Source organism: Aspergillus saccharolyticus (genome assembly GCF_003184585.1).
Source record: "Aspergillus saccharolyticus JOP 1030-1 unplaced genomic scaffold BP01scaffold_15, whole genome shotgun sequence".
In the NCBI taxonomy this organism is placed as follows: Eukaryota; Fungi; Ascomycota; class Eurotiomycetes; order Eurotiales; family Aspergillaceae; genus Aspergillus; species Aspergillus saccharolyticus.
The window spans coordinates 1-22,902 of NW_020290625.1; the positions used below are offsets into that span (position 1 = coordinate 1).

The window sequence follows — 22,902 nt, forward strand, 5'->3', positions numbered from 1 at the left end:
TAAAACTTATATAAGATAAATCTAATTCTTCTAGACCTTGGTAGTTGACATATATTATGTTCAAAATAGTATCTCATGTATAGTATTACCAGATGGCTCGCCTGACCGTGTGGCTCGCCTAACCGTTGTTTACGTTAATAAAGTTACTGCTGACAAGAGCCATGAGCTTCCAGCCTGAGGCATTAAAGGGTATCGCCACAGCCGCTGACACATCATGACGTACCGAGGCCTCCAGTTGTCAAGGCACAATCCACGTAATGGCCGAAGAGTGACAGCATGAGTTTAACAAATCCAGCCAACATGATATCAACCTCATCCACACCCCCGGTCGAACTTGGACCCAACCCCTATCCTATTTCATTGCTTGTGAAAAGCTTGATTTGGTTTCCAGAACTCCCCAGCATCACGAGCACTCCTCCCCCGCTGTTCCTCCCCGATATATGACCCTTGTCAATTGCTGTCCGCAAGCCTGACCGCAATATGCGGTCTGTAATAGGTCAAATTCCGAAGTCAATTCCCCCTCAATTGCTATGGAGAAGCCGCTACGAGTTATGTTTCCCTGCTCTACCGGTCTCGTTTGCTGTGGTGCAAGCGCCAATGCGGCTGTGCCGGCCCAATGTGCCGGCCAAGTATGACACAAGGGCTACAAGTATTGTCGCAGATGCGGGAGGAAGACGGTGGTTCAGCAGTATAAATGTTTGTCGCTCACAGAAGTCGAGGCAAGAACTGGAACGTCTCGAGATCAAGGACGCGAGGTCACGGGAAGACGAGGAAAGTGTTTGTTCGGGCAAGACCCAGAAAGGTAATGATAAACTTGGAGATGCAATGACCCAAGGTATGGATCCTCCTGCCCCGTCACCAAACTATGGTCTAGGTGCCTTACAATGCCCAGGTAAACTTTTGACTACGCCGTCAAGATTGTTCAAGCTACTTCTTCCGTTGACAACCAAACATCACCGTGATCACAAAGGTAAGCAATCAGCTCTTGTCTTTCCCTCCCAGCTCTAGCACGCGAGGGTCTCCCTGCTGACGCCAGTCGCAAGATATCGAACCCATCGCTTTTCTCATCCATCCTCAACAGCCTCTATCGCACCTTGAGCGCCTCATTCAAGCCGAAATCCCCCCTATCAAGACCAAAGATGGACAAACTCGAGCCCCCTGCGTCTCTTTCATCGCGCTTCAGCTTGAGGACAACCCCATTCGGCCAAGGAAAGCGCTCTATGAAGGTACTGAGGCTGAAGTACGCAAGTTAGAGGAGCTCGGGCAAATAGAGGGAAACTCGGCCGCAGAGAAACGCTCCGAAGACGACACGTACACGTATCTGCGGCAAAGCGAACCGGGCAAAAAGCCATTGGAGCACCGCTTCGTGCGATGGTCACAATCCACCGAGATCGGGGACTTTATCCGCGACGCCGCACGAGCGCGTGAATTCATCGTGTCGGTGGAAGGAGCCCCGGTAGGGCAGCATCAGATTCACGTGGCGGTCCCCTCATTCAACGAACGCACACATTTCCTGCGCATGCGTCTGCGGAAGATATCCGAAAGGATCAAGACCATTGCGGACATCAAGCATGAATGCGACGCGCTGGCACACCGTGGAGCGCAGCGCGTGGCCATGGGCGGGTTTGGTGTCTTGGCCTCCTGGTGGTGTCTGGTGTACAAATTGACATTTGAAACCGATCTTGGCTGGGATACGATGGAGCCCGTCACGTATCTGGTCAGTCTGTCGACGCTGATGGGTGGTTATTTGTGGTTCCTCTATCATAACCGCGAGATTTCCTACCGGTCTGCGCTCGACTTTACTATCAACGCACGCCAGAAGAAGCTCTACGAAAGAAAAGGGGTGGATCTGCGGTTGTGGGAATCGCTGACTGACGAGGGCAATTCGCTCCGTAAGGAGATCAAGTCAATTGCCGCCGAGTACGACGAGGAGTGGGATGAGATGAAAGACGAGCATGACGAGCGCGTGACGGAAGCATTGAAACAGGAGCGCGCTCAGAAGAACGGATCTCGAAAAAGTGATGGTGATACTGACGACTAGTGGCCTGGGTTTTGGAAAATATCTATTCTACTTAGGCTATCGCATGATTCGTATCTCAAGCCTCCCTCCCGTCTCGTCGATGACCCCGACTTGCGCCAAAAATCCACATCAACCTTAGCCACAGTCACCCGTTCCGCACTGGATCATAATATTCCTTCTTGCCCGCGACACCGCTGTTTGTCTGTGTCTGGGGTTGCATTGGTCTCTGTGGCGACCTTGAGCGGCCTAGATGATCTGTTAATAATCATTTTTTGTACAGAATAAATGTATATATTTGACACCGCACATAGACATGTCTAGTCTGGCAATTGCAAATATTTCCTAACCAGACATTTCTTCATCTATGACCACTCTTTCTCAACAATGGTGGGATTCTACCTAGGTGACAAGGATTTCGAGGCGATTGGAGAAAATGAAGATGGACAGAAGCAAAAAAAAGAAAAGAAAAGAAAAAAGAAAAAAAAAAAGAACATACCTCTATCCTCCCCACGTCTGCGATTCCGGTTATTTCGTACATCCCGCGATCGAAACACGCTGTACAGCAACCATCCAGCCACCCAGTTGGGTCCATACTCGCCTCCACCAGTACCGCTAGGGGCATCGCTTCCTGCTACTCCTCCTCCTCCTGCTGCTGCTGCTGTAGCTGTAGCTCCCGTCGCGGAGCTACTGACAGCGTTTGACACCACCGCCCCACGGGCGAACAGCGGCCGAGTCAATGGGCCTGCGTTGCGGGCGATCTCAAGAATACCCCACCTTTGTCGCTCAGGACGAATGTGGTGCCAAAAGTAGGGAGGCTTCGTGGCTGGGTCGGCGGCGACACTGTCCAGGAGGTTGGACCGGTCTTCGTTCAGGTGGTTGTAGGTTAGGATTGCTTCGTCCTATGCGGGTGGTTGTTAGTCTTTGAGTTACTGAGGAGTGAGCAGAGCTGGGTCGGGTTGGGTTGGGGTTTGTTTCATGTAGAAGTATTATCGGGCATAAAGTGGTTAGGAAAGTTGAGGAGGGTTGGATCTAGGGAGTGCATGGTAGATGGATGGATGCGTTTTGGTATTGCAGTCAAGGTGGTTTGGTTGACGAATATGTCTGTCTGTCTGTCTCTTTGTATGTTTGTATATTTGTATATGCCTGGAACGGTCTGTCTTGCTGCTTTTCTTTTCTTCTTCTTTCGTACAACTCTCAACAGACCGCGCAGAGAAGGTACTATGAGGACGGCATTTCGGGAGGCAGAGTTCTCAAGACGGGAGATAGAGTTGCATGGTTCGTCGTGTGCATGCGTTTGCATGTTTAAAAATCTACAGCAATTGCAAATAGTACAAAGGGAGAATGAGATACACTTACCCTCATTGCACGGTAGTATTGCTCGTGCTGCGGATCATGAGAGTTCAATCCTAGGGCTTGCATGAATTCTTCCTTGGATGCTCGAGGGCCCACGGCCATGGTGTCTGCAAATTATGCTCTGTATGGGCAGCTGTAGCGTGTTGATGGGCAATATGTAGTCGTGACTGGTTGAATGGGAATGGAGGGCAGCGAAGCCTTGAAGTGTTCGAAGCTATACAAGAGCAGAATGAGAGCAATGAAAGCAGCTATGCAACAGTAACCATAGGTCAAAGCGAAGAGATTGGAATATGAAGGCGGTTGGAACAAGTTCATGGAGGTTATCCATCAAGTCGCAGAATGGTGATGTTCAGATATATAGGCCCCATATACAAGTTCCCCTATAAACCCCCGCCCACTACCATTCCCTACCTGGCCCCCCCTCCTCTCTCCCTTAGATCTTTTTGATTCGTATGCAGTCTCGGGTTGGGAAGAACAGGGAGGATTGCAAAAACGTGTAGCGACTTCTTGGCGTGGCAGGGATTCTGTTGCTAAGTGAAGTAGGTCAGTCGAGTACAAAAATGGATGAACAGGTGAATAGAGAGTCAAACAGATAGCCCTGTCCTTGAAGACCAGTTCTTGGCCGGGGCAACTGGACCTGAAATTAGGGATTTAGGTGGGTTGTAAGGTGGTGAGTTGAGTTGTACAACAGGGACTGATTGGAGCTTAGCGAGGATTTCCAAGGCGGGATGGATGCGTTGAGCATTGCTACATTCAATCCAAAAGTTAAGATCTATTTCATGCAAGATTACAACTGGGGCTCTGTAGTATTTTGACCTATCTCTTTTTCACTTATCTACGACTAAGCTCGCTTCAGTAAGATAGATAAGTTATATACGCCAAATAGACAGTATGGATCACACGGTAGAATGCACAATAGGCCCCCTGTGGAATCTGCTGCAGTCTTGTCGTTCTCATCCACAATCAATGATAGAATCCAAGCATCGCTCGCCGTCTCTCCCCCGAAGTTCAGATCGAACGACGATCACCTAGTGGAGCGTTTGAATCCCAGCAGCCTCGGGTCGGAATCATCCGTCCACCGTCCAACTTAGTGGACAAGGGACGATGGTGGGGAGTGTATGTATCCATCCGAGTGTCAGGAGATGTATCTGAAGACAGGGGAACCCTGGGCTGGATTCTCCCGACTGAACTACAGACAAGATCAATCGTCAGGCCACCCTTTATTGGGTTTTCAGAGAAAAAGTTCACAGTAATGTGCTTATGCTGAGAACAACCCATTGAACACAAGACAATATAGTCAATACTGTATCTCAAGAGAGGGTCACGCGATGCCTTCCAAGACCCTACTTGCATAACCCGACTGACTTTAGAGGGTGCTAGGTTCAGGTTTGGCATGTAACATAGCCTCTTCTCGTCATCTTGAGATGCATGCAGGCAGAGCGAACATCCTTTGTCAATCTCGGAATCAATCGAACCGGTCTCGTATTCCGGTCTGCAGGTCATGGTAGGTGAACTCATGGTAGGCAATCAACCTAGACATTTCTGGAAAACTCCAAGACGAGATAGTCGGATTTCGAGCAACTGAACAGTTTCGCACAAAGGATAACAAGAGAAAACCAAAGATGGGAGTGTGTGCACGGTGGAACCCATACAACTTTCTCCCAGGCTTCCATCCCCCTGGTCTAACCGTCGGTTGTGTAACCAAACTGTGCTTCAGTGAGGGTCTTCAATTGTGTAGGTATGGACCCCCGACAATGGAGAAGGAGGTAGGAGCAAAAATGACACCGTACTCTTAAGACGACCTCTCCGGCCGCAGGACGCATCAGGGAATAACTCATCAGGTGAATGATTGAATGGCAGGGCGAGCAATTGGGTGGGATGGGATGAATGGTGGGATGAATAATATGCGACAGCCAGGAGTGGGAAACGGGGAAAACAAACACTCCGGTCTGGATTATAATCTGAAATTCGATTCAATCATGGCTGCTTTCCTTTCTACAGTGGACATTTGAATTAAGCAAGCGATCCATGCCTGGAGAGGAATAAGGTTGAGGGAGCAGCAGGGAAGAAGAATAAGAAAGAAGGTGGGGACGAGGACGAGAAACATCGTGTATGCTTGAAAGCAGGATAACTTCTAAAGAGGTTTGATCAAGTAGGTACTAAGCTGAGGAGGAGGAAAATTCCACCATACAGGGAAAAGCCTCAGTGTCTGCTTCTCTTCTTCTCTTTTTTGTCTTCCCGACTCTTATCCCCCTTTCCTCTCCGACGAGGATACCATAATCAGACTATGACCGGATCAAGTCCGTTCGCTCGCTCGTTCGTTGGGAGACAAACACAGGGACCGGCAATCCCGAACCTTGAATTCACAATCTCCTTGCCTACTACACAACACTCAATTTATCCAGACCACAATTCCAACCTCATCCCTATTCCCTCCCTCAATCGCCGTCACTGTCCATCCCTGAACTATCGACTCTTGAACAGTTGCACAAACTGTGTCTTTGCGTCAAAGGTCACAAACAAGGCGTTGGCTTGTACATCCTAACGGAGAAATTGGTTGGAGCAAGGCCACATCTATCCACTGCCTCACGCCCACATGCACACACATATACACACATACGCATCACGCACACCTCCAACTCCTGTTGCTCCCCGTTTTGCTTAAGCTGCACAGCGAGAATCGAACGGTCACAGGCCCGAATCCACCTTTGCCTTTCATTTCCCCTCTTCCCATTCTCGCCACCCCCAATTGTCTTTGCACGAGAACGAATCAACAACTACCATTAGGCCGGCGAGATAAGGGCAGAGCGACGAGAAGGGAAAAGAAGGCATATCATCTACCTTGAGTCTGCTTGTCTGTCTCATGCTAATTACCCTTGGGTTTGAGGGATTGCAGGTTCATATACAAGGTGGGTCTAAAGAAACAAACATCGAGCTAGAGTTCAACGCGAAAAAGACGCAAAACCGAAGATATGGGAAAGGGCTGGGTATTAGATGAGAAATGAAAAAGCGCGATCGACCCTCGTGATGATTCATGATGATGATGATGTTGACGGTAATGTGCAAGAGACAAGATATAAACAGATGCTGTTGTTCCCTTCCCTTTTTCCTCTGCTGGCAGCCTTGGTCGAAAAGAATATCATTTTTTCTTTGGGTGAATGGCTGGCTCTCGTGGTCACATCTCCGCTCGCGTGATATCGGTCTGCATTTTTCTTATACGGAGTGTGTGGCCTCGCGCCCTTACGCGGCATTGTCCAGTTGTAATCCGGCCTGCTTGCTTCTTCATTCTCTCACCTTTCCCCTCGGTCATCTGAACTACTCGGTGTTCTTCGAACTCGTGGTCTAAGACGACGGGCTTTCACCATAGTATCTGCGCAAGAAATCTTCAACTTCCTTGTAATCCTTCTTTACCTGGGTCAAGGTCTTGCGAATGTTTTCCAGCGAAACCTCTTGATTGGGCTCATCATTGGTACCGGTCTCATCCTTGCCGGCTCCGTAGTGCTGGATTTTCTCACACGCATCTTTGACCTTGATCAAACCCAAAGTGGCGGAAGAACCTTTCAGGTAATGACCCAGAGATGAAAGTTCGGCCAAGTCCTTGTCAGCCCTGATGAGGATGAAGGTCAGTCCAATAAGATCCATGAGACAGAATTGAGAACGCAAGTCGAGAGACCTACAAGTGCTTCTCCATCTTGTCGAACGTGCTCTCCGCTTGATCAAAGAACCCAAACACAATGCCCTTGCTGAAGTCATTGTCGCCTTCATCATCCATCTCAAGAATCTGTTCAAATGTGGTCTGGTCGATAGTTTCAGACATCTCTGCCAGGGTAGTGGGGGGATTGGTAGCGGTGGTACTGGTGGCTGTTGTGGGGGCAGGAGCAGCAGAGGCACCGCTGCTGCTGCTCTTAGGGGTATCAACAGGAGCAGCAGCAGCGGCGGCGGCGCTGGTATTGTTGGAGGTTTCGTTGGCAGCAGCAGCAGTGTTGTTGGAGGAGGCGGTGGTGGTGTTGCTGATCTTCTCCTTGGGCTAGCGCGCACCATTAGCATTAACAAACAGCAGTTGAGAAGATAACAAGGGGATAGGGTTCCGGGCACATACAGACTCCTCCACGGTCTTAGTGGTGGTGCTGGGCGCCATGGTGGAAATCGGTAGTGATGAGATGAAGCTTGTCACTCGGTTGGCTGGATCGAGGTGTGGAAGTGACTCGTGTTGGCGGGGGAGGGGAAGTCCAAACGCCCTCTTGCGATCACCCGGAATGGATGGATGGCTCTTGCGCGCTGTCTTTTGTTTTGACGCTGTGGGTCGGTCTATTCCGGATATTCGCCGAGCCCAAAACGGAAGCCTGCGAAAACGACGGGTATACTTGGAATTGAGAAAAAAAATATTACACGCACGAATCTGTAGAGGATTCACTGGTCAGTTTTCGCCTTTCTCACTCCATTATAGCAACTTTACAGCAAGAACAGCAGTAACAGCAGCAGGAGCGAGAGGAACACAAGTCAATCCTGGTCAAATGGCCCTACGCAATGAGGGTGTTACGGCAGGTTTGCAGGCTAGTCAAGCCAGCACCGCACACAGAAATCGAGTTATACAGCAGACTGTCAAAACAGCAGTGCACACAAGACGACAGAGGGTATCTTTACCACTTCGAAGCAGCTGGTAAGATATGTGGTGAATGTGGGGTCGAAATTCAGAAAAGACAAGGATGTGAAGAGGTAGTTGAGGAATGCTCAAAAGAGGCCAAAGGGAGAGAGAAACAGACAAGGAATCTAATTAAGCTGCAGGATTGCCAGTGTTACTCCAGATATGCTCTTGCCACCGGAGGTAGGGTATGAAGGGAACCGCCGGAGGCTGAGATCCAGGTTAAAAGTGGCGTGTGGGAAGATGAAGGGAAAGGGAAAGGGATGCGATGCAGTGCAGTGCAGAATGCAGATATCTTTCCACAATAAAACATATACCAAATGGAGCCAAGCTAGAGACCAGGGAGAACAGCTGTCTAGATCGGGAGGAGACAGAGCCACGCAAGGTAATAATGAGAATAGAATGGAGGGGGAGGGGTAGGTAGGTAGAGGCAGAGGTAGAGTGGGAGGCGTTCAGATGTCAAGAAGCAGGAGCAACAGTAGCCACAAGAAAAAGAGAACACCGCGTCAAGCATGAAGAGGGGACTTTTCCAACCTTGGAGCCAACTTCCTTTCCAACGACGCAGCAGTTTGGGTATCGGATAGTCAACTGGAGTTCTGCTGCACACCTGTGACGGTAGAAGACCAAATTAAAATAGATTAAGAGAGATGGGGAAAAGAAGATGACGATAAGGCAAAAGAGGCGATGGGACAGGAGGGCTCCCGATTCGGGCAAGTGGCTTTGATGGAAGTGTTAGCGAGAAGGGAGGGGAAGAAGACGAAGAGAGGAGAGTGAGAGATACATTAAAGATAGCAATTGAGGTTTTCGCTCCCACTCCTGTTTTGTTTTGCTACTTTTTTTTTCTCCCCTCAGCTTTTTTTTGCATTTTTTTTTATTTCCTTTACAGTTCGATTAGGCGCGCCGTCAAAGAGGAACCAGAAAGTGGAGGGGCAGAGAGAGAAAGGAGGGGAGAAAGTGGGTTGGGTTGGCGGGCAAGCGATAAACAGATCAAATAATAACGAAGAACGATACAGTATGGTACCTATAGGAGGTAAGGCACCTTTTCCCCCCTTTCATTTTCCTTAACCTTTCTATTTGATTTTCTCTTGTATATGGGAAACAGTTCATTGATGGTCAGGTATAATCTGAGAACCCGAGCAGTTGCAGAACTAGTCCTGATGATGAAAACGACTTGCAGCGGACAATCGAATCTTAATTAGAAAAATACTCAGAGGGGTATCAACCAGATCAAAAATGATGCAAGGTAAGGAAAGACAGTGGTGTCTTCGGTTTCCAAGTGGGCTTACCTACGGGTAAGTTCCTTATTTTAGTCACCGTTAGGTTGGAAGCGACTGGAGATTATGATTATTGAGATTTAGTGATTTGGTACTGTGGATCTGCTCTCATGGAACGAACCGAAGGCGGGAAAGGGAGGGGGGTTCGAGCGAGAGGGACGCAAAAGCATTGTAGAAGAAGAAACCTAACAGATGGAGACAAGATGGAACAAGTGACAGGATGGAGATTCATGCAAAGCGGTCACTTCATTGGACACCGACACAGTGGGCTGCAGCAGGCATGGTAGAGGAGGCCACATCAAAGATGGGATGTTGATGATGCTACGCCAATGAAAAGAAAGCTAGGCTGACAAGTCAATGGAGAGGCTCTGACGAGGGGCACAGAATCGAGCAATCAAAGGTTTGAAGATGGAAAAAAGCGAGAAGTAACTACTAGGAAATGGAACGAATAGCTTACAAATTGTCGGGGAGGTGGGATGACCGGTGGGGGAAGTACTGCGATTATTGCAGTAGGACGATGATCAGTGCTGAGTGGAAAAGGGAGGGAGCAGGACCCAAGCATTTAAAAACAGCCGATGACGGGATCCTCTGGCGTCATCCCGAGACTCTCACTAACCTGGGGAGGGTCACTGACTGACATCCCAGCCATTCCAGTTCTCTACTTCCATTTTCTTGCTGTGCGTATTTTCCCAAATACCATTGCCTATCCACTGAGCCAAATTTCTTAGACCTACTACCTGTGCAGAACTCCAGAAGATCAGCTATTTCCCTTGTGCGATATTTGATGGAAGAAAGAAGGATTCACAGGAGAGCGCAAAGAAAGGAAAACAAATGATGAAGTCAGCGATTGGTTGAAAGGGGATGTGGGGAAAAGAAAGAACCTCGAAGGATTGAAGGGAAAAGAGGCATCGAGAAAGGGAAGGACAAACAGCCGGAGGCTAGTCGTTCATTCATTCATGCGTTCATTCATCCATCCATCCATCCATCCATCCATGGTGGATAGTTTGATCCCAACCAAGAATGCACAGTTCCATCATCGGCACCTCCCCAAAGCCCAGCTCCGGGCTCCAGTCAAGGTGCGTGCTTCTTGCAAGAGAGGAGAAAAAAAAAAAAGAAAAGAAACCCCAAGAGGGGATGGTATTGCAGAGACATGACAGACAATAGGGGCCCAGGCTAACTCCCAAGTTCGAGGGAGCCTGGACAAACCCTGTTGTCTTGCTCTTGCTGTCCTTTTTCGATGCATCTTGTTCCCTGGCTTCCTTAACCAGAGTCAGACGATGGAACAGCCGATTCGCATGCTCCACCCGGAGGTGATGCACGCTGAAATCATAGGGCCACAGTTGACGTAGGGGCGAGTCCGTCTTAATAAATTCATTCTCTTCGTGCCTGTGCATCGATCTCCTACCACAGGACACCCAAATCAACCAACTTTCATCAGCAAGGCAGTCAGGCTTGATGGCACGTGTAGTTAGGAGACCTTCCCTGGTACTGGATACAAACCTGTATACCTAGGTAGTGATAGAGATAGAGCTATGCCTTGGAAACCAGGGAAGAGGTAAATATGTTTCCGACTGGAAATGCTCGGGGATAGCAGCGGCCCATGCATCTGGTCTCCATCCAGTTGACGATGCTGCTTGCGACGTTCCGTGTCGACAACGAATTGTCCGACAACCAACCGCCACTACCAAGGATTCTTGGACCCTGTGCAAGTGCGCAGTCGCCACGGCGATGTCCCGAAGAAGGGAGAAGGAGGGTTCTGGGCCCCTTCAGGCTCTCAGGGGTCGGCCGGTGTTGGTTGGACTAGTACCAATGGTGCAAACACAAGGGAAGTTCATGGTCATCAGGACGCGGAACGAGGAAAATCGTTTTCTAAGATGAATTCCATGCTTCGGTCCGTCCGTTCGCTGCGGGAAGGATCGATCATAGGCGAGAATAAAGGGCATGGGACATTGGTGTTCTGATGTTATGGCGGACGCGAATCGAGGTCTATGGCATATCGGCAATTCCACTCACGGAAATCGATGGAAAACAACGAGCAATTGACAGGCGTTCATCTGTAGTAAGCCCATCTATATATCTACGATTTGCGAGATGCGGTGGAGGAGAAAGTCGTCATTGAACATGCCGTTGCCCTGGCCTGGTTCACTTTGCTTTACTTTTGATCTGATTTCATGTTCATTTCGATCTTTCCTTTTTTTTTTTTCTTTTCAAACAAAAGATGGAAGCGATCCAGAAACGATCAGGACGCATGAACGCCGATGAGAAAGCCCTCTGGGGCCTGGCGGGCAAACGCACCAATGATGCAAGGGAGCAGGTTTTGCAGTGATATCATAGCGGGGTAAAAATACTGCCAATCATGGCCGCCGCTGACGCCAGCGGGGTCTTGCCAAGACAGACAAAGCTTGGGCCGTCTTCCACTGATCTCTTTCTCCGGCTCAGCCTCCGAGGCGAAAAAGTCTCTATTTGGTCTTCTGTGGATTATATGCGGAATGGTGATTGTAAACTACTCACTACTATGTTCTAACAGAGAGGAGAACTGGCAGAAACGTGAGAGCTTGTTGTATTGCCTGAGTCAAGTAATGTGCCATCGGGTGAAGTCAATTGTGGTTGCTCGAGTCAGCGCAGCCCAATGTTACCGGGGATAATCTCTTGCCCTTACGAGAACGATTGCTCTACAGTACCGTACAGGTGGCTTGTCTCGCTCCGGCCGATTCTCGCTGTCAAGCTCATCCGGCGACGGTTCGAACACAAGTTTCTAATTCAGTCCCCAGGCGTGAAGTGCCTACCAGCTGCCTATCACAGGGTTATCGTACTCCTTACCGTAGTACGTACAGTCCGCGTCTGCCACGCACGTTCTCCTTCCGTTTCTCGGAGCAAATAGGTCATTTGCCACCGATTGCGAAGCACTGAATCTGCTTGCTGAGATGCTACCCGTACTCTGACAGTACTGTGGACGCGCTGATGCTATTTTTATAGGGGGTTCATGATCTCCTTCTAGTTCACCACAGCTACTAGTTTGACCCTCCTATTTATTTACTTTGCGGCTATATTTCAGCTGAGCTTTGACATCTCCATCAGCCGAGTCCTCCGAGCACAAAGAATAATACCATCTTCCGCCCAGCGTGTGATCACTGATCACTGATCACCACAGTACGGAGTACCGGATCACTAGCCCCTGTCCGCCAAACCCACGAGCCATGACATCAGCGTGCAGCCGATGGAACCTTGTCTGACCCCGACGTCGTACCGTCGGGAGCACTGCCGTCAGTCAGTCTTCTGACTGAGATTTGACGTTAGAAAGGGATTTTATAGCATATCTACTTTGTACAATGTGGTCTAGGGATCATGGCCTACTTAGGGGATGTACTCCGGTCTCCGACCCCCGTACTCTCTTTGACAATTATCCAACCTACAGCCCACCACCTCCAACGGTATCTAGCAGTATACAACTACATACTACGTAGTAGTCTTCAATTCTGACAGGCCGCCATAGTGCAGCGCCCTATAGGTCGATACGACAGGGCACATCTATGCAAGTATCTGTTTTGACAGTTTCGGCCATGTCTAACCAGGAGCATACAAAGTATGGACTAACCCTTTTGGTAGTCTATCTGTTTGCTCTCCTTTCACTTGCCACAATGTATAATACAGGCAGGTATATACCGTACTGTACTTAGCATGGTACATAGCATGAAGTCCCCCTGCTAAAGTGGGTAACTAAGCCGTACTGTTACACTGTAAGCTAGTTCTATTGCCGAAGATTCCTCCTCATGCTATTCGCTGGCTTCGTTCTCCGTGCCAGGTGGAACCTGTTTCTTTCGAGTTCGAATACTCCTAGTACTCCTACCTAACTACTACCCAAGTACTAAGGTAGTAGTTCACTCAGTTAGCCATGAACTTGACTACAACGGAGACTACGTACCTACGGACTAGAACTAGACCTGAAACTTTTCAATACTTCTACGTACTACTTGTCCCGTCTACCTGGCGCCTTCCACAAAAGTAGAAGCATGTTGCGGCTACAACTGCCGAGGATTATCAGAACAGAAACTCACAAGACTCATCTCCACACACACACTTTAAGCGAAATCTTGGTTCGATAGGGAGTTCGCCACTCTAAGGACGCTCTCTTCATCGGAGCAACCGGGCGGCTGGATCTGATATCGATCGATTTGACGAACTCTAAGGGGGATTCGCGATCTACCAAAGTCAGGCAGCAAAAGCTATTGACTAGGGCCATTTTGATCTGTGCAGTGTTGATTTGTAACGTTTGGCGTCTAGTTAAATTTGATTCAAACCTCTCCTAGAGGTTGGCCTCGATATCTCCTGGTTTCCATGCCTTTCTGGGAGAATCTCAACTATTCCAGGTATTCCTTCTTGCTCATACCATCGCCACTCGTGGGAGCTTGAAGAGTTTTCCTTATTGCTTCCCAACAAGATGCATGGTCTTTACAAATCTAGTGAACCTGATGCCTCTCGCTACCAAAGGGCACAAGGTTTTTGCACAGTCATCACTGGATGACCAAGTTGGGTCAATTCTTTTGAGTTCTTGATTGATACTGTGTTTCCTGGAGCAGACGTACGTCCCTTTGCGTGCATCATGGACAGTGAAGCAGCGTACTCGGGAGTATATCGGATTTTCAAACCTCTGATGTAAAGAGTACGCCTACAGCCGCGACTCCTCGCTGCAACGTAACTCGCTTCTCGAAATTCTTGAAGGCGACATACATCCTCGGAGTTATTCAAGGGGACCTCTGGTTTCGTTCTGTTTTCTGAGTTTTACCTTCTGCTGGGGCTTCTTCATGCGGCTGTTGTCAAGTCGAACATAACTCTATAAGCAGCAACCGTAAAGCGTTGACAGATCACGCACTTTGAAAGAAGCCATGCCCATGCAAGCTCTGCGTCAAATGTGTGCCCCCAAGCCAAAGGTCGATATTCTATCTCATGGTGAAATTTATCCTGAGGCGGTGGGTATACTTCAGCCGATATACTCTTTTCCTCCGAGTCTGTGATGGCTTATCACCCGTTGTTGAATGTGAGTAACTGTTCCACCATGATGCATCCTTTATGTCTCAAACCGGTTCCTCTTCTCATGGCCGTCCTTGGATGAGCATAGGTGGGTCTCTCTGCGCTATACTCGCATTGAGGTGGTACAGAAGGTGAGAGCCCAAGGCATTCGCGCGGACATTCGAGTCATCAGAGGGACTCTTCCGAAGATATGCATATACTTTTGAGGGCTGCAGCTTGCCCGTGAGGGTCAGTATTCATAACGAGAAAATTGATGGCGCCTCTCTCCCCTCCATTGTGCCGCTGAGATGCATTAGGATTATGTTGACAAAGCCACGTGAACGTTATGGTGCTCCGGTAGGAGGAGGAGGTATATTGACGCCAGAATACTGCTAGAGGTGACAATATAGCAAACTGTGCAGATCTTGGGATCGGATTGGATTTATTTTCTTGGGTCTGTAGAAGAACATGCTTCTTGTGATGCGGAAATAAGTTCGTAGCATGGTTGTTCATATTGGTTATGGAGGGTTACTGCTCGAGAGGATGAAATTGGGCGACTGAGGCTTGCTGCAATGGTGAATTCGACTTCTCTCACACAGAGCTACATTGAGTGTATTGTTTGAGCTTAAGCTCGTAGTTCGGAGTGCTCGTGGTTCCTTCCTATCTGTATTGATTCCAGACAGCCGAGACAGCCAAGATAAAATACTTCTTGACGAGTTGCTGGAAGCGAAGCTTGCTCAATTCCAGAGTGTAGTTCGGAGCGAGATGAAAATATCTTGAGACAACAATGATGCACAACATGAAAGCAAGCAAACATAACGTTATATTCAGGGGTAAAACGTGCAGCACAACAGCCGTCCCTTCCTGGGCTTATTTTTACATGTTTTTTGCAGACTTGTCATAAGTTGCTCAAATGAATTCTTCAGATGCCATAGCAATCAGATCTGCCAGAGTCAAGAAGATGATCAGAAGCTTACAAGGCTATTTCTGGTGAGGACACCATGAGCATGCTTCTGGACACTCTCAAATCTCATATACAGCAAGATTCGTTGTCTATGTTATTGAACAAAGCGACCAATGCGGGAGATTGCTTCCCACATTGGGTGGGATTGGGACAATGATAGATCTTCTGCTGATGCGTAGGCGAGTTGAGGTTTTGATTTTGTGCGTACCTACTTTTAAAAGTCTTGTGGCACATATAGCACCCCCAAACGCCATCGTGATCAGCATTTGAGGAGCCAAATACTCAGCGGCCCCACCGGCGTGCCACTCTAGCAGCTTGCTTGTGATGGAGCCTGCTCTTATCAAGGCGGCGCACCAGATCATAGATGGACTCCAAGATGGGGAGCAGCAGCGCAGGAGCCATTTTCAAGGTGATGGGTTAAATCACTAGCGGTAGTGAACGCGTTTCTGCAGAAAGGACAAAGCATATTCTTACTGCTGTGGGTCTTTGATTTCAGATGCCAGGAGTAGAGGACTAGTCAGATATGATTGTCGTCATCATCATCAGGGAAGCTGTGAGGATCATTCATGCCTGTTGGATTGTTTTCGTTTTGTACCCGGATATTGCAGCTGGGACAGTACTTCCTACGAGGTGCCTTTGCGGTCATTTGCTGGCTTGCCGCCTGCTGTGTATAGAAAATGGCAGTGCATGTCTCGCATTCGATTGGGGAGCCCAGTGCTGTAGCGCATCCATGTGCTGACTGGCCGCCTGAGAGCTGAAGAACATCCCTGGAGCAGGTATCGCAAGGGTATTGAGGACCGTAATGGCCATAGTCGGCTATATGCTCATCTGTCTCTTCTTCTGTGTCAAAGACCTCATCACAGGCCTCATAATCGAAAGTCTCTCGGTATTCTTTTGCGTTCATATGTTGGCAACAAGCTGACCATGACTGAAGCTGACGAGAACATGTTTCGCATTCGTATATCGTGGGTGATGATTTGGAAAAGGGTTTCGATAAACTTGTCGCGGGCGAAGATGTTGATGGCTGACGAGAGGAAGCTTCGTGAATCGCGATTGGGCTCTACGACAGGAATCAGGTAACACAAAGAAAGAATCTACCTCTTTCTGTCAAAGCTAAGAAGTTCGCTGGAAGTATGTGAAGTTAGTAGCGAGGTGTAGGCGGCCGAGGGAATAGTTGCATTTAAGGGGATAAAAGTGAGAAAGATTACATTCACTGGAAGAGACCTAGCCTGCGATTTCCCGAGCTGAGCTTTGATGACTTGAGTCCCTCATGACTGACAATCTCTGATATGACGACTGTCGGGGAGCAGTCCAGGAGATCAATGTTAATCAAGATACCTTGCTTTGCAGCGGCGCGGACCAGCCCACACTGGTAAAACAAATCGGGAGCTACCTATAAAGCCGGCGGCGCTGTTATATGAAGCCTTAAAAGAACATGTCTGGATTCAACTTCTAGATTCGATATCAAGTATTTTGGACAATCAACCTCGTGTGAAAAGAACATTCAAGATCAAGAGAGACCTTGGGTCTTCCATTGGACCAAGAATACTCGAGACGAAAGGTTTGCGTGTATCTCTCAATGGCACAGCATAGCATGCTCTGTCTTCATTTTCCTTGAGAAGAGTAGTCTATTTCTTCCTGTAGCGTTCCGTCAAGTTGCGAGCATGTAGACCGTGAATATCATTTGTTAAAAAGCATAGAGTAGTTGGATCGAGACGCTTGAAGCCTAGAATCACTTCATATCCCTGGCAGAGAGATAGATATACTAGCCCATGTGTCCAGGTTTGATACACATAATCCCAACTATAATCCATCCCGCCTGAGCAAGTATGCTTGTCTTCTGTCATTCAGCATAATAATAGGCCATATCAGTATAGCTGAAGTAAGAGTATTTCCATAACATAGTTAGAGAGCACCAGTTGCCCTTGTACCAATGTTTTTTCACTACGATATTTGTTGATATACTTCCCATAATACTCTTTGTAACTTCGGTGAATTAGAAGAAGTACTAAGATCAAGATCTCTGACACTGCATCTTTAGTTTCCATAACGCCTAAGATAGGAACATTTCCCTGCAGTGCTAAGGCAGCCACAATATCCGCAGAAAATACACTATACAGGCATTTACGGCGAAAGAAACTTATCTCAGACAAACTTATACATACTCAGCCTGCTTTTTGTTGTTGTGAGTCAGTATAGAACTCGGGTCTGTTGATTCGGCGCGACTCTAGCCTCGCTTCCAGACCTCTGAATGAGATGTGCAGAGCGTCAATAATTAAAGGCTGGAATACTTCAAAGGAATAAGACGAATGGTTATGCTTGCCATCTGGTTCAAAAGGTGCTAAGATTCGTGATAGAATGGAGTTCCAATAAGACGCAATCCGAGTCGGTCGGTGCCCCAAAAACGAGCAACGCTGCGCTAAGCGGACTAGGAGAACCTTGGGAGTCGGTAGCGTGATTTGATTATGAGTCATTGGCGCGGATTTCAAATCCTTAGGCAGCATGAGTATACTCAGAGGAAACGTTGATGCTATTGGTGGTGTAAATAGACGAGGTACTTGCTCTGCGAGACAGTCATGGCATTCATTCGAGATGTCCATGAGGTGATCTCCATCGGACTACCCCAAAGTATAGCCGACAATAGGAAGCGGGGGCGGTCCCGGATGCGCCGATCACCTGACCCTCTCGAAGCGCTAGTGTCTCTCCGCTATCCCGCTTCCAGCTCCGATAGCAAGTGAGCCTCCGATAAGGAGTTGACCACACGTCATCGCTGTGACACCAGCGAGGCGAGGTTATGTGCCAGATTGCACTGCACAGCTTCAGATTTGGAGAGCGGGAACAAAGTACATTTCCAAATTTGAAAATATGTTTGATGCAGATAGACCGTCTCACGTACTCCTAGATCTTTGACCGGAGCCGGCTGAAATAATAACACGAGCGAGGAAGTTTGTGTCCGGGGGGAGATGCCGACTGGTGGCGTCAGTGGCGGGTGCGGACGGGCGCTGCCCAGACCATCTCACTACCGCCGGAACTGATACCAGGCATTCCTCCCCCCCCCTCCCACCCCCCTATCCGTTGATTCAACAACTGTGTGGCTGAGCAGGGCAATTCTTTCTTTGCCTGAATCTGTCAAAGTTTTCTTGCCTATTCATGGTTGCGTTCAGGTGGAAGATAACCAACCGCTCGGGAAGCAATGGGCGAGTCCTGAGTACCCGACAGTTACAGTGCACGCTTCTAGTAGATTCCCCCTCTTTAAGCGCGCAGTGAATGAAGTAGATTGGAAGAGCCAAATGACGCATGAAGATGACAATCTTTCACTTTCCATGTTTTATGATTCATTGACGGGCAGGAATGGCCCAGGAGATGCTAGAATGCTCTCGGTACTTATTAACCAGTCACTGGAGAGGCGCAGGCAGTAACTAGGTGTGTACTATGTAAGCCCAAAACGTCCCAAGCTATTTCTTTCACTACCTAATTAAGTATTTTTACCTTCCCTTCCCTTGCATCACGTTATCGGTCTGGTTGCCTATCACTGACTTGTTGGGCTCTGACTAAGGCGCTTCGCCTCCACCGCCGCCGCCTCCCCTCATCTCTCCCTCTTCGCCTGACTACTTAAGTCTCCTTCTCCTACTCTCCCCCATTCATTCCTATCATCAATCGTATACCTTTGTCTCCCCACAGTTTCATCTGTGTTCTCTACACACCTTCACTCATCAACTCAATAACATCTCACACCGTCTACTGCACTCTTCTTAAGTCTGCCATCATGCAGATCTTCGTCAAGACCCGTAAGTAATACTTCTCTCATAGCCCTGTCGGGCCGACTTCTGACGCCACTGTTCTCTCTTCAGTGACTGGCAAGACCATCACCCTCGAGGTCGAGTCAAGCGATACCATCGACAACGTCAAATCCAAGATTCAGGACAAGGAGGGCATCCCCCCCGATCAACAGCGTCTGATCTTCGCTGGCAAGCAGCTCGAGGACGGACGTACTTTGTCCGACTATAACATTCAGAAAGAGTCTACCCTCCATCTCGTGCTCCGCCTTCGTGGTGGCATGCAGATCTGTAAGTTCATCTGTTGCAAAGCTGACTTGCCACTAAGGTGGCTACGCCGACCGAAGCACAAGCTAACCTTCTTCTAGTTGTGAAGACCCTCACGGGCAAGACCATCACTCTTGAGGTTGAATCTAGTGATACTATCGACAATGTCAAGTCTAAGATTCAGGACAAGGAAGGTATTCCTCCCGATCAGCAGCGCTTGATCTTCGCTGGAAAGCAACTTGAGGATGGACGTACCCTTTCCGACTACAACATCCAGAAGGAATCTACCCTTCACTTAGTTCTGCGCCTTCGTGGTGGTATGCAGATCTTTGTCAAAACTCTTACTGGGAAAACCATTACACTGGAAGTTGAGTCATCCGATACGATCGACAACGTGAAGAGCAAGATTCAGGACAAAGAGGGCATTCCCCCGGATCAGCAACGCCTTATCTTCGCTGGAAAGCAGCTGGAAGATGGTCGCACGCTCTCCGATTACAACATTCAAAAGGAATCGACTTTGCACTTGGTCCTACGTCTCCGTGGTGGTATGCAGATCTTTGTCAAGACGCTCACAGGAAAGACGATCACCTTGGAAGTAGAGTCATCGGATACCATTGACAATGTGAAGAGCAAGATTCAGGACAAAGAGGGTATCCCTCCGGACCAGCAGCGTCTCATCTTTGCTGGCAAGCAGTTGGAGGACGGTCGCACGCTTTCTGACTACAACATCCAGAAGGAAAGCACTCTCCATCTGGTTCTCCGACTTCGTGGTGGAAACTGATTTGTTAGTTCTTTGCACAGTCTCAGATTCACGGGTTGACTGGACTGCATGGCGTTCGGAATGGTTTCACTGGCTGTTATGACACTGATAATTAGTACATACCTCTTTGTATCACCATCTTAGTGGTGCTCTCTCTCTCTATCAAGAATTGACGACAATCTTCGGATTATAGCTGTTCTTCAGACTGGGCCAAATATTCAGGAGCTTGAAAGTAAGGCAGTAAGATGGTACAGTAGTACGATAAACTTGTACTTCCCATCAGCTTGAGCCGATAGTCCCCGTATAGATAAAGATGACCTCAGACGCTTTCACCGGGTCCCACTTGCCACCCCGAACCACCCACACGTGATTTCCGGGCTACTCTTCGCGCGGCGAAAGACTGTCCGCCGGCCAGTTAGAGTACAAGCAATCACTTGACAAGGCTGGGCAATCGCAGACGCAGACCAGCGAGAGATGAAATGTGAGCGACGGCCGGCATGCCCTCATATTTCTATCATCTTGCGGTTGAACTATTCGCTCGGCCTCATTCTAAATTAAGAAGAACCGGTGAAGGCGCGGATTCGCACTCTACTTCCTTATCGTTCGACTCCGCATGTGAAGCCTTGTATCCGTTTCAGAAACGCCCACGACAGTCGCAGAACGGATCCCTCCGTTACGCTCGCCAATCTACGAATGGCAAAAGACACCAGAGCTCCTCCTCACCAAGTCATCTTGCTGAATCTACTCACGCTGTCGCTCCAAACGCATCTAACCCACACCTCTACTCAGCATCTTCGAGAAATGTATCAGAATTCGAGCAGGACCTCCGATTAGATAAAGTCTCGATTGAGTGCATTGACATGATTCCGTCCGAACAAGAATCAGCTGCCTCGAACCGGACAGGCTGGCGGTTATCCCGCGACAACCCCATCGCGACCGGGATCGGAACGGACATCTTGGGTGGATTGCGCACGAAAGGGAAATACATCCCGTTGGATCAAAGTACGTCTGAAAGTGTCTGGGGTATAGTGCATCTTTACCGTGATGCGCAGGAGACGCCATATTTGGTCGAGGAGGACTATCACTCTGAATTGAAGGGGTCTGCTGCCGCGGCGAGACAACCTGAGGGGGACAGTAGTCGAGTGTCGCGGCAGGAGACCATGCCAGATGAAGACTGCACAACACTCTGCATCCTTGCAGTTCCGTCGTACATGTCACCGTCAGATCTTTTGGGTTTCGTGGGCGAGACCACGATGAACGACGTCAGCCATTTCCGGATGATTAGGACAGCTCGAGCCAATAGATACATGGTTTTGATGAAATTCCGCAGTTGGAAGAGGGCTAAAGATTGGCAGAGGGACTGGAATGGAAAGGTATTCAATAGCATGGAGGTAAGTTTAGTGTCTTGTGGTGCAGCCGCATCGTGATGCTAACCGCTCTTTCTTGCTTCCAATAGCCTGAAACGTGCCATGTCGTGTTTGTTAAGACGGTTGAAATACAAGCGGTCGAACCCGGGACACTTTCTGAGGGCAACGGTGAACAGAGGACGCTTTCATCCTCTCACAATGCAACTCTCGGTCCTGTCCGTACAGCTCCCGCCTCTACCTCCGCTACTCCGTCTGCAACGCTCTCGTCTCGGCCTCTCGCCCCTCCTACTCCAGCACTCATCGAGCTCCCAACATGCCCCGTGTGCCTGGAACGTATGGACGAGACGACTGGGCTGCTGACCATTATCTGTCAGCACGTCTTTCACTGCACCTGCCTTCAGAAATGGAAAGGCAGCGGCTGCCCAGTGTGCCGCTACACCCAGCACGACCTACGTCGAGCCAGCCAGGGGCCCGTGGCCACCGGAGATGAATCGGCCGAGTGCATCGTCTGCCACTCCGACATGAACCTCTGGATCTGTCTAATTTGCGGCAGCGTCGGCTGCGGGCGGTACGACGGCGCCCACGCCTACGCGCACTATAAGGAGACCACGCACGCCTTCGCGATGGACCTGGCCACCCAACGCGTCTGGGACTACGTTGGAGATGCCTACGTGCATCGCATCATTCAGAACAAAACGGATGGCAAACTCGTTGAGCTCCCCGCGGCGGACCACAGTGCCCTTGACCCTCCGGATTGGACGGACGCCGTACCTCGCGAGAAACTAGAGAACATGAGTGTGGAATACACGCATCTTCTCACCAGCCAGCTGGAGAGCCAGCGCGCCTACTTCGAGGAAGTAGTCGAGCGCGCCGTAGACAAAGCGTCACAGGCTAGTGCAGCGGCGTGTACCGCGCAGGAAGCTGCGTCGCAAGCGGTGACTAGTCTGGGAGGGCTGCAGATGCAGTACGATAAACTAATAACGGAGACGATTCCGGGGCTGGAGCGAGACAAATCTCGTGCGGAGAAGCGCGCGGAGCGTTTTGAGGCCATGGCACGCAAGTTGGAGAAAGAGTGGCGCGAGGAGAAGACGATCAATGAGAGTCTGATGGAGCGGATTCAGCATTTGAGCGCCGAGGTGGAGGGCCTTAAGCTTGCGAACGCGGACCTGACGGAGCAGAATCGCGACCTGACCTTTTTCATCAGCGGATCAGAGCGGTTGAAGGGCCGGGGTGAGGATGTGCAGGAGGGAACGGTTAGTGTGTCTGATCCGCCGAGTGGTGGTGGCGCCAAAAAGAAGGGGAAGGGGAGGAGGAAATAGCCGTGTGCACACGATGATCTTTCGTCTTGCTGAGATTGACTTCAGATTTGTCTTTTTCGTCATGTTCTGAACAACTCCTAAATGTAATCAGACAGCATTCTTTCCAGATGCAAGGCGAAAGGTCTGAGATTGAAAGGAGAACAAGAAAGACGC

At 49.2% G+C, this 22,902-nt stretch overlaps 8 protein-coding genes across 8 annotated transcripts; 4 read left to right on the forward strand and 4 right to left on the reverse strand.

Annotated features, from left to right (window-relative positions):
* The first annotated feature begins 286 nt into the window (after positions 1-286).
* BP01DRAFT_356676 (uncharacterized protein) lies at positions 287-2,398 on the forward strand. Its single transcript, XM_025575014.1, has 3 exons — positions 287-835; positions 893-970; positions 1,044-2,398. The coding sequence occupies exons 1-3, from the start codon at positions 481-483 to the stop codon at positions 2,039-2,041; spliced, it is 1,431 nt and encodes a 476-aa protein (XP_025431183.1). The 5' UTR covers positions 287-480; the 3' UTR covers positions 2,042-2,398.
* On the reverse strand, positions 2,166-3,475 carry BP01DRAFT_296324 (uncharacterized protein; the record flags this gene model as incomplete). The annotated part of the gene is made up of 4 exons (XM_025571839.1): positions 2,166-2,275; positions 2,517-2,648; positions 2,736-2,919; positions 3,377-3,475. The coding sequence occupies 4 exons, from the start codon at positions 3,473-3,475 to the stop codon at positions 2,166-2,168; spliced, it is 525 nt and encodes a 174-aa protein (XP_025431184.1).
* A 774-nt stretch (positions 3,476-4,249) lies between these two features.
* Positions 4,250-4,973, reverse strand: BP01DRAFT_45469 (uncharacterized protein). Its single transcript, XM_025579869.1, has one exon. It carries the CDS (start codon positions 4,889-4,891, stop codon positions 4,382-4,384), a length of 510 nt encoding a protein of 169 aa, XP_025431185.1. The 5' UTR covers positions 4,892-4,973; the 3' UTR covers positions 4,250-4,381.
* A 1,742-nt stretch (positions 4,974-6,715) lies between these two features.
* Positions 6,716-7,220, reverse strand: BP01DRAFT_296636 (Hpt domain-containing protein; the record flags this gene model as incomplete). The annotated part of the gene is made up of 2 exons (XM_025571851.1): positions 6,716-6,980; positions 7,051-7,220. Coding segments are annotated over 2 exons (435 nt in total), but the record flags the coding sequence as incomplete, so codon positions are not given.
* A 1,612-nt stretch (positions 7,221-8,832) lies between these two features.
* On the reverse strand, positions 8,833-10,051 carry BP01DRAFT_45502 (uncharacterized protein). Its single transcript, XM_025579870.1, has 4 exons — positions 9,747-10,051; positions 9,480-9,630; positions 9,302-9,346; positions 8,833-9,185 (listed from the first exon to the last, which is right to left on the reverse strand). Exons 1-4 carry the CDS (start codon positions 9,849-9,851, stop codon positions 9,037-9,039), a joined length of 450 nt encoding a protein of 149 aa, XP_025431187.1. The 5' UTR covers positions 9,852-10,051; the 3' UTR covers positions 8,833-9,036.
* On the forward strand, positions 9,721-10,198 carry BP01DRAFT_45682 (uncharacterized protein). The gene is made up of 2 exons (XM_025579871.1): positions 9,721-9,966; positions 10,043-10,198. Exons 1-2 carry the CDS (start codon positions 9,865-9,867, stop codon positions 10,142-10,144), a joined length of 204 nt encoding a protein of 67 aa, XP_025431188.1. The 5' UTR covers positions 9,721-9,864; the 3' UTR covers positions 10,145-10,198.
* Positions 10,199-18,854: 8,656 nt separating this feature from the next.
* Positions 18,855-20,349, forward strand: BP01DRAFT_45994 (ubiquitin family protein). The gene is made up of 3 exons (XM_025579873.1): positions 18,855-19,048; positions 19,112-19,327; positions 19,405-20,349. Exons 1-3 carry the CDS (start codon positions 19,027-19,029, stop codon positions 20,082-20,084), a joined length of 918 nt encoding a protein of 305 aa, XP_025431189.1. The 5' UTR covers positions 18,855-19,026; the 3' UTR covers positions 20,085-20,349.
* Position 20,350: 1 nt separating this feature from the next.
* On the forward strand, positions 20,351-22,900 carry BP01DRAFT_45771 (putative RING and UBP finger domain protein). The gene is made up of 2 exons (XM_025579872.1): positions 20,351-21,454; positions 21,520-22,900. Exons 1-2 carry the CDS (start codon positions 20,561-20,563, stop codon positions 22,747-22,749), a joined length of 2,124 nt encoding a protein of 707 aa, XP_025431190.1. The 5' UTR covers positions 20,351-20,560; the 3' UTR covers positions 22,750-22,900.
* The last annotated feature ends 2 nt before the right edge of the window (positions 22,901-22,902 follow it).